Source organism: Notamacropus eugenii, chromosome 7, assembly GCF_028372415.1.
Source record: "Notamacropus eugenii isolate mMacEug1 chromosome 7, mMacEug1.pri_v2, whole genome shotgun sequence".
Classification (NCBI taxonomy): Eukaryota; Metazoa; Chordata; class Mammalia; order Diprotodontia; family Macropodidae; genus Notamacropus; species Notamacropus eugenii.
This window is the reverse complement of record NC_092878.1, coordinates 105,491,954-105,508,386: the sequence shown is the minus strand read 5'-3', so window position 1 is coordinate 105,508,386 and position 16,433 is coordinate 105,491,954. Positions and strand designations below refer to the sequence as shown.

At 38.1% G+C, this 16,433-nt stretch overlaps 1 protein-coding gene across 2 annotated transcripts in view; it reads right to left on the bottom strand.

Moving 5' to 3' along the window:
* Positions 1-2,426: 2,426 nt before the first annotated feature.
* F11 (coagulation factor XI) overlaps positions 2,427-16,433 on the bottom strand; it is a 31,906-nt gene continuing 17,899 nt past the window's right edge. For both annotated transcript variants that reach the window (XM_072625400.1, XM_072625399.1), the window contains 10 exons: positions 13,682-13,791; positions 12,151-12,310; positions 10,783-10,892; positions 10,505-10,667; positions 10,282-10,388; positions 8,998-9,166; positions 6,795-6,970; positions 4,859-4,954; positions 3,677-3,816; positions 2,427-2,695 (listed from right to left, as the gene is read on the bottom strand). In XM_072625400.1, the coding sequence (XP_072481501.1) occupies positions 2,537-2,695; positions 3,677-3,816; positions 4,859-4,954; positions 6,795-6,970; positions 8,998-9,166; positions 10,282-10,388; positions 10,505-10,667; positions 10,783-10,892; positions 12,151-12,310; positions 13,682-13,791 (1,390 nt within the window). In that variant the 3' untranslated portion in view covers positions 2,427-2,536. The remainder of the gene's footprint in view (positions 2,696-3,676; positions 3,817-4,858; positions 4,955-6,794; positions 6,971-8,997; positions 9,167-10,281; positions 10,389-10,504; positions 10,668-10,782; positions 10,893-12,150; positions 12,311-13,681; positions 13,792-16,433) is intronic.

Below are 16,433 nucleotides of genomic sequence, written 5' to 3'. Positions count from 1 at the left end.
CTGGATTTGAGCCTAGTTCCTCTTGACTTCTGAGGCAGCTGGTGGTCCAGTGGAGAGAGCAATGGGTCTGGACTCAGGAAGATTTGAGTACAAATCCTGCCTCACATCCTAGCTGTGTGACCCTGGGCAAGTCACTTAACTTCAAATTGCCTGACAAAATGGATCTGTTGGAGAAGGAAATGGCAAACCACCCTAGTATCTTTGCCAAGAAAACCCCAAATGGGGTCACAAAGCATCTGACATGACTGAACAACAACCTCTTGACTTCCAAGCCTGTAACCTACTGCTTAATAAAAGTATTCATTCAACAATTTTCTTGACAGTGTAGGAACAAAATTAGGTGACAAAATGCATCTCTTAGGATTTTAGAGAACTAGCAATTAAGAATTGCATATCAAAAAATTTATCAGAAGCAATTTGCTTTTCTAATATACTTAACCACTGTCCATTTTGAAAAATATAAACTCAGAGGCTAAGCTGTTGTTTGAAAAAAAGAAAAGCAGCTGTATTTAAATCAATAATTACTTACTGAAAAGTTACAGGTGACTTTGCTAAAGAAAACATAGTCTGAGAAATCTTGTCAGATTTGGGACTCAGAAGATAATTTAACTATGCCTTGTGATAGTTTTAAAATAAATTGATGTTTTAAAGGTCCTCTTGTTGATTTAATGGTCATTAAAATACACAGAATGATTTCTATCTCAAAGAATTTTGAAAGAAAACATGAAAATAGAAAGGGCAGACTTTTGCAGATTATTTTTGACAAAAGACTACACTTTTACTAACAAACAACTATATTAGAGGAGAGATTATAAGATCCTGATGTGTTTATTGCTTATTGATTTTTAAAAATTTGATTTATTGAATAAAAAAATAGCTTTAAAGACTCCCCTCAGACAAGATTTCTCCTATGTGTACAATAAAATTATATCAGACTTTATGACAGATGAAAATGAAAAGCCAGTTAATTATTCTGTGACTTCACATGAGAACTCTGGGTCTTCTTAATTCCAAGTATCCATGCTCAGTCACTGCCCCCATGTATATGTTGCCCTCTATCAAAATACAGGCTCCTGGAGGAAAGGACATTTCTTGCTTTCTGTGTCTAGAGCATATAGGTAATAAATGCTTTCTAAATGCTTTTGCATTCATTGCTTCATTCATTCATATTTTTTCAAGCTTAGTATTGTCATCAATTGAGGTATAAATAGCTGAGGTGTTCATTAATGGCATGAAAGTGATCTTTGTGCAAAGTTGAACCAAGAGATAGATTTCCTATTGATACTAAGCTCTTCCAAATACTTCTGTGGATGCATTAATAATGTTCTACACTCTGCCCTCCCAACACTACAAAGTGAAAGTCATAGCAATAGGAAAGAGATCCACAATGGAAAAAAAAGTAGATTAAAAAGAAGGACCCCAAGGCTTTGACATTCCATTGGGCACATAGTCTTCGAGTGAGTATTTCTCTATGACCATATTGCCCAGGTGATTCAGAGTGGCACAGAAATGAGTACTAGGAAGAGATCAGGCTACATTGCATTTGGGAAACTGCATCATGTTTTCAATAAACCCAGGCTACTTCCTGCTGCAAAACCTTTTACACCAGTATTCTCCCCCTCTGTGACTGCAGGAAAGTAAATCACTATGTTTCCTACCTTTAAAACACGTACAAAAAGGAACAAGCAACCTGAGAGGAAGAGGTCTTCCTGAAAGGGAGAAAGTCAAGCTTTACCTAAAGTATAGTGAGGGTATTATGAATTCATTTTTATATCCTCAACTAGTAGAGCTACCTCTTCCCTTGCTAGTAGTCTTCCCAAGTCACTGGTTAATAGCAGAATTTTATAGTGAAAAGATTGAAGCCACCACTTTGACTCACTTTGCCCTAAGGACAACTCTGCCCAAGGGTTAACAAATACAGAATAAAATTATCTTACGAATAGGAAGCAACCATGGTATAGAGAAGAAATAGCTGGTCTTGAAACCAAGAAGAGCTGAATTCAGGTTACTATTTGACACATTAGAACCTTGTGACCTTGAGAAAATCAATTAGCCTCTCGGTGCTGTAGACCAGAGATGTCAAACACACGGCTGCCTGACTCATTTGGGGAGTACTCCCCAATGGAGCCTCAGTCAGATTAAAATGTAACTGGGGAATATTCAACAAAATGTATAAAAAGTCTAAATGTATAAAATTGCAAAACAAAATGTGCAAAATCCGATGAGAAAACGCCTTTCAATGCAGGTGGTCACCTTGTCTGCAATGCTTAGAGTTGCTGAGAACAGACAGGGGCTAAATGACTTCTCCAAAGTTATACAACCAGCACATATCAAAGACAGGTCTTGAACCTAGGTCCTCCAGGCTTAAAAGTCAACGTCTCACTGACCCATAGCTGACTCTCAGAATAAAATAAAAAGAAAATCAATGACTTTCTGGTCTTCATTGGGACTGAAGGAAATAATGCACTGCAAAACAATCTTGCAATTAAAAATTTGTTTCTTATTTCTTACAGGCAAAAGACATTGAGGTTCCTCTTCATGTTGAAGTATTTTTTAGAATCCAGTCCACATACTCGTCCACTTTGGTATAAACACCAGGATGTCCTGGGCGAGCACAGCCTTCCCCCCAGCTGGTTATACCCACCAAATGCCAGATACCATTGTGTTGACAGGATAAGGGCCCTCCAGAATCTCCCTGTGTGAGATAGAAAGAAGGAAAAGGTCTTAAAGATGGGTGTTTTCCACTTCCAAAGGACTTCAACCCAAAGAACTGATGAGAGATTTTTGACATTGTGAATCAGTCTCAACAACTTCAGAATTTTATATTATAGTTTTTGCCTCATTTTGTATGCTTTAGATATAGGCATAAACCCATACGTATAATATGGTCAAGGTTTGTCATGTATGTATGTATTCTGGGTTCCCAACCTTGGAATTTTCCTCAACTCTTCATTCTCATTTCTACCTCTCATCAATGGTTTAATGAGTCTACCTCCACAATATCTCATACACATCCCTTCTTTCTACTCATACTATAAACCCATACATGTAAAATGGTCAAGGCTTGCCATCTGTGTACACATGTGTACACATATATACACAAACACATGCTTATTTAACCTAGAGCACTGTGCATACATATATGCATACAATGTGTATATATATACAATGTATATATACACACAAATATACTTATAAACATTTTGTTTTTATTGCTGTTCAGTCATTTCAGTCATATTCAACCCCATTTAGGGTTTTCTTGGCAAAGAACTAGAGTGATCTGCCATTTCCTTCTCCGGCACAATTTACAGATGAGAAAACTGAGGCAAAGAGCATTAAGTGATTTGCCCAGAGTCACTTAGCTAGTGAGTGTCTTAGGCTGGATTTGAACTCCAGGCTCAGCACTTTATCATTTGTGCCACCAAACTGCCCTTGCTACACATACATATGTACAAATGATAATGTATGTATATGTCTATATGTATATGTACTTATATGACCCTCAGTTGTCATGAGGATCAGAGAGGATAATATCTATAAAGTGCACTGTGTTTGACTTCATAGTGAGGTACTTAATAAATGTTTGTCTTACCCCTCACCCCTACCCAATTTCCAAATACTTCCTGAAAGCTTTCTCATATTTATACACACATTTGTACCAAGTTCCCTTTGTTACCTTGCAAGTGTCTTTCCCCCCTTCTTTCAAACCAGCACAGATCATCTGATTGGTTATTTTGTGTTCTCTGTAGCTCATCTGGCAATCTTCTTTTGTTATCAAAGGAACAGAAGTCTTCTGAAGAGTGTCTTGTACTTTTCCTACAATAGAGAGTACACAGACTTGGGTTTAAAGTGTTATAGATGATGTATTCATAAGAATTAAGTTACATGTGTATGTACACATGAAGGTCAGAAGAAGCATTACAGTGATACTCTCAAGGTCTCTGTAAAGAACTCTGGAATAGATTGTGAGACGTGGTAAATGCTGGCACAGGAGTCCAGCATGGTGCACCCACAACAAAGGCTTGATGAGCAAAGCAGAACCACAGTGGCTCAAAAGAAAGGTGAGGAACTCACATTTAGGACATCTCCTTTCCCTGAATTATGTAAGGAAGGAAAGAACTCTTTCAGATGTGGGGATCAACGTAGGCTTCACATGGCACCTAAACTGGGCTTTGAAGGAAGAAAGGAATTCATAAAGGCAGGATCACAAAGAGAGAGAGTGAATCCCAGGCCTGGGGAGGACAACTTGTATGAATGAACCAAGACAGAAGACCCCGGGTCAAGTTCAAAGAACAGGGATAGTCCAGTTTATCTGGAAAAGAGATTGTCTGAAGGAGATAAGTTTACAATGAAGTTGAAAAGATAGATTGCTAACAAAACAAAATTGCTAACAAACTAAAGTGGCAGCTAGATGGAACAGTAGAGAGAAGGCTGAGCTCTGGGGCTCCGAATGACCTGAGTTCTAATCCTGCCTCAGATATTTATGAGCTGTGTGACCCTGGATGAGTTACCTAACTTCTCTTAGTGTGTTTGCTGCAAAATAAGGGTTTGGGCTTGATGGTCTTTCAAATTCCTTCTAACTCTAAATTGGACAGGACGCACACACTACCATTCAGATACCTTTTACAGAACAAAGCATATTTTTGAAATTTTATTTTATTTTTAATTTATGGAATAAAACAAGCATTTCCATAATATAATATAATAAAAAGATGATTGCACATGAAACTGCAAGTCTACTATGTATAATCTGCTATTCCTTTCAAATATACAACAAAGTTATCATGTAAATTTCTTTTTCTCTTCCCTCCCTCTCCCCCATATTTTAACAGAGCATATTTTAAAACACATCCATTACCTTTCTCTTTTGTGTATCCCCAGCCAGTTACCCAGCAGTCGGTATAAATCGTTTTTCCATCTCCTTTGGAAGGAAGGCATATGGGTTGCTGGAGAGCTAAAATTGAATTTTAAAGTTTAGTTATTTAGGGAAAAAATTCTTTCCCCATCAGAGATCCCCACTGAGCTTCCACCTAATTAGAGTTTTCTAAGCCTCTACTTTCATTAGCTCAAAAGAAATGCAAGATGCACAAATTTAGAGTATCCACCCCAAATGTTCCAATAGACTATTTGTACCCTACTGCTGGTAGAACATTCCAAGGTCATATTGGTCTGTTCAGCCACAGTTGGACTAACTGAAACTTGACTTTAACATGATAATGTCATTTTGGTCCTCTTCCAGAACCAAGGACAGCAACCGTACTTTCACCTCTATGTCTTATGTGTCTTTATTGTAATGAGTACTGCAAATAGGTCATGGATGATCACAGGTTTTTGATTTGGGAAGGACCTTTGAAAACTATCATCCAGTCCCATTCTCTCCTTTATAAATAAGCATACCATAGAGGTTAACTGACTTGTCCATGGTAAAAGCAGACACTAAGAAGCAGAGTCAGGATTTTAAACGAGATGTTCTAATGTCAAATTCAGCATTCTTTCTACTATTCTATATTACAGCTCAGTAGACAGAAAGCTGGGCCTGTAGTCAGGAAGACCTGAATTCAAATCCAGCCTCAGACTCTTAATAGTTGAGTGACCCTGAGCAAATCACTTAACTTTTGTTTTAGTTTCCCCAACAGTTAAATGAGAATAAAAATTGCGCCTACCTTCCAGCTTTGTTGTGAAGATTAAATAAAACTGCACTATGTGTTTAGTGCCTTTCACATAGTAAGTACTTAATAAATTCTTCTTCCCTCCCCTCAAAAAAGTCCTGAGCAAGAGATGTAAAAATAAGAACAATTCCCATTTCTATTAAACTTTATGGATCATAAGGTTAAAATGGAAGAGATCCTACCAGGGACAGGGAACCTGCAGCCTCAGTGCCATGTGTGGCCCTCTAGGTCCTCAAGTGCATCTCTGACTGAATTCAAACTTTATAGAATACATTTGTTTGGAATTAGTCAAAGGGCCATCAATGAGGACCTAGAGGGCCACATGTGGCCTCAAGGCCAAAGGTTTTCCACCCCTGTTAGGGACCACCTAGTTGAATCTTCTTAATTTACAGATGAAGAAACTGTAGAGCAGAGTAGGTATGGGATTTCTCCAAAGTCATACGAATAGTAAGTGACTGCAATCTTTGAATGCAGGTCTCTGATTCCAAGTCCAGTACTCTTTTCATCTCATGTTGCCTCTACAAAGTAATTTCCTTACAACAATCCTATAAAGTAGTAGCTTCTGGATTATTATCCCCATTGCACAGATGAGAAAACTGAAGCTCAGAGATGTTAACTTCACCTTAGCCACACAATAATTAATAGAATCTAGATTTTCTGATCTCAAGTCTGGCAATCTTCCTATGGCATTATGCTGTCTCAACCATTGATTCTCTGTGTGACCCTTAGATAATCAAACTCCCTCTGTCTCAGTTTTTTTCTTCTGCAAAAGGAAAGGACTAGAAAGACAATAAAGTTCCTGCCCAACTCAATAATTCTATGATTCTATATTATTATATATAGATAAAACTGTCCCCAGCATTCTTTTCCCTTCTAGAATGTTCAGCAATCAGGCAGAAGTTTCACCTTCGAGACACTTAATCAGTTGCCCTTTACCTAGGAGACATGGCCATGATTTTCGTGTCTCCCTAGACTCGGTGCTTTCCCTGATAGGAAAACAATTGCCTAGATCACCAAGTCGAGACCTTGTGGTTGATGACGTACAACATTACATGTTGGTAACCAACACAATATTTCATCTAGGTAACTAATACAGCTAATGTTTCCAAATAAATATTTACTTACTGGTGTAATTAATAGGAACCTCAGTTTTCAACAAGGCAATGTCGTACCCATGTTTTGCCATTTCATATTTTTCATGAATAATTATCTCTTGAACTCTGAAGAATGGGGTATTTCTGTGTATCTCAGACTGGTTTAAGATGCCAGCATAGACACGTAAAACTGCAGCAGCCTCTAGTCTAAATAGATAAGGAGAGAATTGAGGTTATGTTCTTTTTTTACAAAATGTTGCGAATATTTGTTGCTTTTAATTAGTTTAAGGAAGCATGAGCTAACTTGCCTTTCCTGCATATATTGCATTGGAAGTTTCAGGTGAACTTGGCACAAAGAAAATAATGGCATGGTGCTACTAAGCTTTACCAGTCACAGAATGTTAGGAATTAACTTTCTCCTCATACGTAGAAGGAAATCACTAGTATAAACTTTACACAAAGGACAAAAATTACTACCGAGTCCAATCACCCACTCCCTTGCCCACACACACACAAACACACACACACACACACACACACACACACACACACGTTCCTAGACAGGTACAAGACTGGGCAGCTAGGTGATGCAGTAGATAGAATGTTGATCCTGAAGTCAGGAAGACCAGAGTTCAAATCTGGCCTCAGACATTAACCTGCTGTGTGACCTTGGGCAAGTCATTTAACCCTGTTTCCCTCAGTTTCCTCATCTGTTAAATGAATTGGAGAAGTAAACAGCAAACCTCTCCAGTGTCTCTGCCAAGAAAACCCCAAATGGGATCATGAAGAGTTGGACATGATTGAACAACAGGAAGCCTGAATGTTACCCAGAAGTGGGTTCTGGTAAAAGTTTTATCCCTAACTAGCTGTATAGCTTTGCGCATGTCTCTGAGCCCCCTTGGTCCTCAGTTTCTTTCTCTGTAAATTGAAAAGTTCACCTAGGTGATATCTAAGCTCTCATCTAGCTCTATGGTTCTATGATACTGTTTTTGTTACATCTTGCTACCCCTCCTTTGTGTATCCCTAGGGGTGCAGTCTAAATGGAGCCAGAGTCTAGGGAATGTTCCAAGGTTGGAGAGATAAGTTGTGACTCCTTAAAATTCCCTGGGACATTAATGCTCCAATTTAGCTTCTCTATTTTGCTTCACTTTTGCGAAAACTACTCTGGGGAATGATTCTCTCCCTGGAGGCCGTGGATAAGGCTCATTAAAGAGAAGAATGTCCCTAGGTGGATTTAGAGGAAAGCGGCTTTGTACAGTGGAAAGAGCAATGTCTTTGACTTCACTGGGGATGGGTTAAAGCCCTGTCTCTGGTTACCGGTGTTATCTGTTATCCAGTGCTATCTGTGTCATCTCCCTGGGCTTCAGTTTCCTCATCTATAAAATGAAGGGGCAGGGGTAGGTAGAGTTGAACTAGCTGATCTCTGAGGTCCCTTCTAGCTCTAAATCTATGATCCTGTGATGTTCTTTGCCTTTTAGTAGGGCATCTTAAACAGTTTCCACTCACAATACTGGTCTAGAGAACAGAGAAGCTAGTAGGAGGCAAGGCTAGAAAAGAAGAGGATATTATTTTATGTTTATATTGGGCAAAGGATGGGCTTTCATAAAACCAAACAAGTGAACAAGCAAAAATCCCCAAAAGATCTAAGGATCCATGGGATATGCAAAGGGGATCCTGGGCAAGGATATTATAGAAGAAAATAGAAATATTTCTCCAGTGGAGATAAAGCTTAAATTACTGGTGCTGGCAGACCCTGGATTGATATTTTCTCTTTGCTCTTACTTAACCATAAGCCAATACTGCTCTAGTATGAGGGATATGGGGTATATTAGGAGACATAGTCAGAAGACCTAGGATGAGAGCCCAGCTCTAAGATGTACCAGCTTGGGAAAACCAATTTCCCTTTCATTCCTGGGATGTATGGTCTGGTAGAAAGGGCATCAGAATAGGTGTATGAGAATCTGAGTGCAAATGTAGCTCCAACACTTAATGGCTGTGTGATCACAGACAAACCACTTAACCTTTCTGGTCCTCTGTTTTCTTATCTGTAAGATGAGGTGGTAAGACTAGATGACCTCCAAGGTTGCTTCCATCTCTGAACTTACCATTCAATGGCCCCTTCCAGTTCATTCACTTTATAACATATAGTTTGAAAGAATTTAATTAGTTAGCAATAGATTTCAAAGGTAGGTATGAATACAGACATTTAAAAGAAAAATAAGAAAAGGACCAACCCTTCAAGGCAATGGGCAGCTGTTAATATCCACTGGTTCCCAATGATGGATCCTCCACACAGGTGTTTCTGGATGGGTGATATGATGTGCAAGCTTACCTGCCATGGCCATTCAGCACGAACTGAGTTAGTTCCTCCAACAACCTTTGGTTTTATTTTATTTGTGCATGCTGGAAAAAAGCACACCCACAAAACAGATAAGTAGATACATGGATAGATGATAGATAATTGATAGACAGATGATACATTGATAGATAACAGATGATTGATATATGACAGAAGATTGATAGATGATAAATGATAGTTATGGACTAGATTTCTTATTTTTACTTCTATGTCCTTTAATTTTATACCACCTAGTCAATGATAAATTCATTAATTAATGAAAAAGAATTTATTAAGGACTTATTATGTGCCAAACTCTGTGCTAAGCTTGAGACATGCAAACACAAAGGAAAAAACTGCCTAAGGTGCTCACATTCTAATAAGGGGAGACAACACATCTGGGAAAGGTACCTGGGGAAAACAATTTGAGTTTACAAATTAACAGGGATTCTAAAGGAATAACAAGATAGACTCCCTTTCCCCAAAGCATTGGTAGATGTTATCTGTTCAGTATACCCAGATCAAAAGGTGGAAAATACACCAGTGGGAAGGCAGACAATCTTTTGGCAGCAGGATAATTAATAAGATGACTGGGGCAAATCATGGTCCACTCTGGGGCCAGCTGGGATTAGTGACCTTTCACTAATCAAGATTCCATGCCCCATGATGGAAATTAAGGAAGAAAACTTTTTCTTCTCAAATTAACAATTCAGCAAGCATTTAATGAGTACCTACTAATTGTCCATTTCTACTTATGCATGTAAGAATTAAGTAATCAGAGGAATTTTTATTAAACACTTACCATAAGCCAAGCACTATTCTAGGCACTAGATATACAAATAAAAAGCCTGAACAGTCCCAGTTCTCAAGTTCTAATGGGGGAGACAACAAATATATAGACTGCTCATACAAGAGAATTAAAGAGATGATGGCAGGTAACCAACAGGGAAGATCTTCTCTGTGCTTATAAGGAGGTATATTCTAATTAGCAAGACAAGACCTATGTGAGAAAGTAAATAATAATGTCAAGCTTTGTGATTAAGGCTTGGCTAACGATTTTTAACAATTACATTAGTTGGCAAATAGCTCTTTAGTTATGTCATTGTAAGGCATTTCGTTTTTTGTTTTGTTTTGTTTTTAAATTTCACAAGACAGGTTGTTCAAGTGTCATGTCACTTACCATTTTCCATTTTACATAGCCTTAATGTATAGCCAGAGATGCCTCCTCTTCCATGAAGTATTTTAGTTGGGGATCCATTTGAAGACATTTTCAAATAACATTTACCTCTGAATGAAAGAAATAAAGCATTGTAAAGAAGAATGACACTAGGGAAAAAGAGCATCTGTGAATTTTTAAAGCAGTCGCATAATTTTTCCATGTAACACTTAAAAATCCACCTTACTTCTCTTTGCTGTATGTTTCTTCAGTTGGTGAATAGGTAAAAAACTGACAGCGTATGGTGTCCGTGCACCTTTGTTGGCAGGCTTTGTGACTTTTGACTTCAAAAATATCCAGTTCCTCTCCCAAGAAATCAATGTTGGTATAAATGGCACCATGACAAAACACTGGACAGCAATCACACATAAGCAGATGTGAGATAAAGTATATATATTGACCATATTTTGGATAATAATTCTCTAGGTCAAACCCAACCATTACCAAACTGGCTATATTTTTTACCTGGGACACTGTGCCTGCAGCTTAATAGGCTAAAACCTGAAAAGGCATTCTCTCTGGTGATACGTGTAGTTGGAATTCCACTTTGGGATGTTTTAAGGAGGCAAAGATTTCTAAAAGAAAGATTTGAGAGTGGCATTAAACTACATAATGCAATGAAGTTCTTGTAGCTTCAAAATATTGGCTATGGTACAAATTATGATTACATAGCCTCAATTTTTCTACCATGTCTATAGACTGTGAAGAGAGGGGGAGGGGACATAAAGGAGAAGAGAAAAGGAATAAACTTTTATTAAGTACTCACAATGTTCTATGTGCACTTTTGTTTGATACTCACAATGCTGGAAAGCAGAAGCTATTATTATGCCCATTTTACAGTGGAGAAAAATGAGACAAAGGTTAGTAAGTGGCTTGCCCAGGTATACACAGTTAGTAAAGTGTCTGAGGCTGGATTTGAACTCAGATTTTATTGACTCCAGATTAAATTCTCTATCCACTGGGGAAAATTTTGACAGAAGGTAAAACTAATCTTTACCTATCTATTTCTTTCTCCATAATTAGTATCACTTCTTTCTCCTCAGGAATTCTGATGTTGCCTAGGCCTCTCATGTCACAAGAAGGAAAGTAATCTGTAATTTGCAACATGAGACTTCAACCTGGAATAAACTTTAGGGATCATCTCATACAGTTCCTTTATTTTATAGGGCTCACAGAAGGCAATTGACTTATTCATGGTCACACAGGTGGCAAAGGACAGAGCTAGTATTTAAGCCCAGATCTTTGGGTTCTGAACTCCATGTTCTTTTGACTACATTCATTCACATTAGTATGTTACCCTTCCAAATTTGTATTTATAAAAGAGAACAAAGGAAAAGAGGAAAATAATTCACGTAGAGGAATCGATCATTAATGGCGGAATTTCAGGCACTAAGATGGGTTAGTGGTCTATTGGTGGGAAGAAGGCATGATTTTTTTCTGTTCCTTAAATTACATTCTTGCTATATATAAGCCCAATCTTTATACATGGATTAGGATTTTGATGGGTGCTGAGAAAGGATTGTAGCCAAACTTTTCTGAGATTCCCTGAACAGATAGGAGAAAGGGGGGAGGGAGTGGTGTCTTTGTTCACTGATGGGCCCTACTCTTGCCAGGGAGTGATCAAGCCTGAGAATAACTGAGTTTTCAGCACCCTGGGATGGATATCATAAAAATGCAATTCTTGTGGCCATTTTTAAACTTTGAATCATTTATTTTGTTTCTTCTCATAAATATTTTAAAGTGAGATTTTTAAAAGTATTTAGAAATTTAGAGCAAAGGACTTTGATTAGATTCACTTTAAAGGAAACACCTCCTATTGGCTTTGCCCCTCACCGTTGGGATTCGGTAGGCCATTCTTTGGAAAGGAATGTAAAAAATCGGCAGTTGGGATGATGAGTACAAATACTTTGGCACACCCAAGGATCAGGAGTGAAAAGTCTGTCTTCATCGACATCAGCAAAAACAGTATTAGGAAAGATGTCCCGGATGCAAGCTACAGAAGAGAACAAATTTAACATTACAATCATTATTTGCAGTGGAATTCATTCATTCAGTATCTATGAACCACACACTATGTGCTAGGCATTTGAGATGCAAAGATAAAATGAAAACCATCATCTTCCTTCAGCAATCTTATATTCTATTAGGAGATTTTATATTCAAAAAAATATGTAAAAAGAATGAGTTCGGATGAAATGGAAGACTTGTATAAACTGATGCAGAGAGAAGTGAGCAGAACCAGGACAATACATATAACAGCAAGAGTAAAGAAAAATAAACAGCTTTGACAGATTTAAGAAATGTGACCCATGGAATGACCAGCCATGATTCCAGAGAACTGAGGATGAACTAAACTACACAATTTCTGACAAAGAGATTCAAGTAACGGAATAAGACTTGGACAACGTAGGGATTTGTTTTGCTTGATTACACATATTTGTTACAAGGGTTTTTTTTTCTTTGAAATTAGGAGTGGAATGGAAGGGAAAGAAAATGGATGCTTAATGTTGACCATTAAAAAAAAACTAGGGGGAAAACATTAAAATGAGGTATGGTAGAGATTTGGTTTTGGAGTTAGGAAGTCTAGCCCATACTGACACATACTGGCTGAACAATCTTGGGTATGGCACTTAACCTCTTAATAAACGCCCCCTAGGACTATACATTTCAGAAAATGTACAGATCTGCATTGGTAGAGATGTCCTCACTGAGAGCTCCCCACACCCACGATGAAGTCACAGATCCAGATGTACATCAGTAAATGAATGCAGTGTAATTTGAAAAGGCAGTACAATTTGCTAGTGAGAGCACTAGAAATAGGGAGGTCCATTAAGGGTTCCTTAATTAGTGTTAAGAAACTTCCTCAGCACTGTCACATTGTACAATATACTCTAAAACACAAGTTTTGGTTTAGCACACTTGTAAAAGTAAAACTTCTTTGATGGACACTTTCTCATATAGTCATCTTTTTGTTACAACATTCTAAAGTTTTTGCCAAGAGATAGCTCAGATGAAAAGCTCCTTAGGTTAAAATCTTATTGTAAAACATCATGATACAGTACCACTTCCTTTGTGTCATCTGTCTATAGTATTTGACCTGCATTATTGTGTATCATGATTATCTGTGTACATGACATCCTTCCACTGGATTGGTGGCTCCATGTAGGCAGGGGCAATGTCTTACCTAAGTTTTGAAACTCCCTAGCACAGAGCTTTGCACAAAGTAGATATATAAATAATAGATTCTTGAACTATATTGAATTGCCCTAAGTTAAACAATCAATGCTTCATATCTAAAAGATTAAGCATACCTAATACAGTTTTTTTAAGAAGTACATATATACATATGCATACATATATTTACCCATTTTAGAAACTGCACAAGATTTCAGTGAGAATCCAGATACCACATCCTCAAGCAACTCTATTTTTGTTGGGAATCCTGTTGTAGTATATTTCAATATGCACACATTGCTGAATAAAAAGAAAAGAAAAGAAAAAAAGTTAGGGTTGACTTAGGAATGCATCAGCCCATGGCTATACGCCAGATTTTTCCCCAAAATGTAGTTAAGATAATCCATGATGGTTGACGTGTCCTGAATAATCACATCATCCAATTAAATCGGACTTCTTCAGCATACTTTAAAATCATAGAATTTCAGTGTTAGTGTCATGTAATCCCATCCCAAGGGATGGGGAGCCTTTTTAGATATTCTAGAAATATGATTATCTGACTTCTGTTCAAACATGTCCAGCGACAGGGAAAGCATCTTAACCACACCATACTGACCATTTAGATCATACTGTAGAATCATAGAATTAGAGGTAGAGGGATAGAAGACCTTAGAGATCCTCTAGTCCAGATCCCTTGTCTTAGAAATGAAGAAACTAAGGTTCATATAGGCTGAGAGGCTTGATTAGGGGCACACAACTCATGTCAGAAGAAAGGATCTGAATTTACTGACTCCAGATCTAGCACTCTATCCACTATATCACATTGCTTCTTTGTAGGTACCATTGTGTAGTCCTATAGGAGATTAATAGTATCAAAGATCTTGGTCAGATCTATGAACATTGTGTACAGACTTCTGCTCTGCTCCTGGCATTTCTTCTGGGGTTGTTGGATAGCAAACACCTTATCCTTTCTGAAGCCATACTGGTTCTCGGGTAGATGACCATCTTCTAGGCGAAGGATCAGCCTATTAAGGAAGGACTTTGGCAAGAATGCCAAAAGCAATGGCTGAGAGGGACCCCTCTGTAATTGTAATGGGGCAATTTATTTCCTTTTTTTTATAGAGATGGACAATGAACATCCTTGAACTCCCGAGTTGCCATACAACCTGGAAGATTTCAGTCAGCTTTTCCATGAGCAGTAGACCCCCTGCCTTGTAATGAAATTTCAGGTAGTTTACCACACCAGAGGAGTCTAATAGTATTCAAAACCTCTTCAATTAGAAATTTAGCTACAGAGAGATTGAGTTCAACTTGAGGTATATTGTCAATAGCTTCAGCATTGGTTGATGATGATTTATTGAGAGTGCTATGGAAATGTTCAGCTCCTCTCTCTAGAATTGTGTCCTTGTCATTGATCAGTGTGGCTCCATCACCACTGAGTAGTTGAGATGTACCATAGATTCTCCACCAGCCAGCACTGCACCATCCATACATAGAGCCATTGGTAGCAAATGAGAAATTTTGAGTACTGTGAATGAGTTCACTTTTCTTGGCATGTATTTTCCAGGGACTGTCACACAGATGATAGGATTGATGTATACATTGTTAGAACTAGCTCAGTGTTTGGGAGTGTCCCAAAAAAAGTGTGAGAAAGGAGATATACCAGGCTGTCTACCAAACTGAAGGTCTACAAAGCCTTTGTACTAACTTCATTGTTGTATGCCTGTGAAACCTGGACAACTTACCAGTGCCATGATGGAAAATTGAACTGCTCCCATTTGAATTGTCTTTGATGGATTCCCTATCAAGATAAGGTACTGGATACTGAGGTCTCATGCTAAACTGCAGAGCATTCAAGCTCTATTGCAGAGAGTAAACTCCGATGACTGACCACATAGACAAATGTCAAAAGTGTTTATCTAAAGACTATTTCACAGAGAACTTGCACAAGGCAAGTACTCACATAGAGGTCAAAAAAAGTGGTAAACAGATACTCTCAAGGTCTCTCTGAAGAACTTGAGACATAGGAGACCCTGGCACAGAATCATCCAGTATGGCATATCCTCATCAGAGAAGGAGTTGTACTTCATGAGCAAGGCAGAATCACAATAGCACAAAGTAAATGTGAGATACTCAAATACAGCCAGCTCTCCAACTGTTCATACTGACTACTTGTCTGACCCATGGTAGAGTCATCCAAGCTTTTATTGAACTAATCAGCCGCAGTCGAACATATTGTTCCCTGACCGACATTGTGATATCATCTATCTTCAAGTATAAAGGACAAATGAAAAGCAGGAGACTGAGCTGAATTTCAGCCCTAGGAGATTACTTTTGCTGCTCATGTTTTTATCATGCAGTATATGAGCTTCTTGAAGAGAGACACAGAGGGAGAGGGAGAGAAAGAGAGAGAGAGAGAGAGAGAGAGAGAGAGAGAGAGAGAGAGCATGTCTTATATGTATCTCTGATGCCTTACATATAATAAGCACTTCATGTTTATTGAATTTTTTAAAGATAATTTCTCCTCTCTGGGCCTCATTTTTCTTATCTGCAAAATGAGAAGGTGGGACTGATGATCTTCTGTATCTCTTCAAAAAATATATGATCCAAAAAAAGGTGCTGGTCCCATAACTTACAAGAGTTAGGAATAACAGGCAGCGAATCTAAATGATGTATTGGTCCCCACAAAGAAACAAAACAGAAGAAAGGTTCCTTCACACTGGGTAGAGTAATTGAGAAATTGTAGGAGTCCATGAACATGACCAGGATGAAAAGATTTGGGTAGATTGGGCTTTGCAGCTATGGAAAGGAGAAGGGAGAGAGGAATATATCCCAATCACAGATTCATTGTGAAGGGAAGGGGAAAAAAATGTATTAAGCACCTACTATGTACCAGGAATTGTGCTAAGTGCTTTACAAATGTTATCTCATTCATTCCTCAT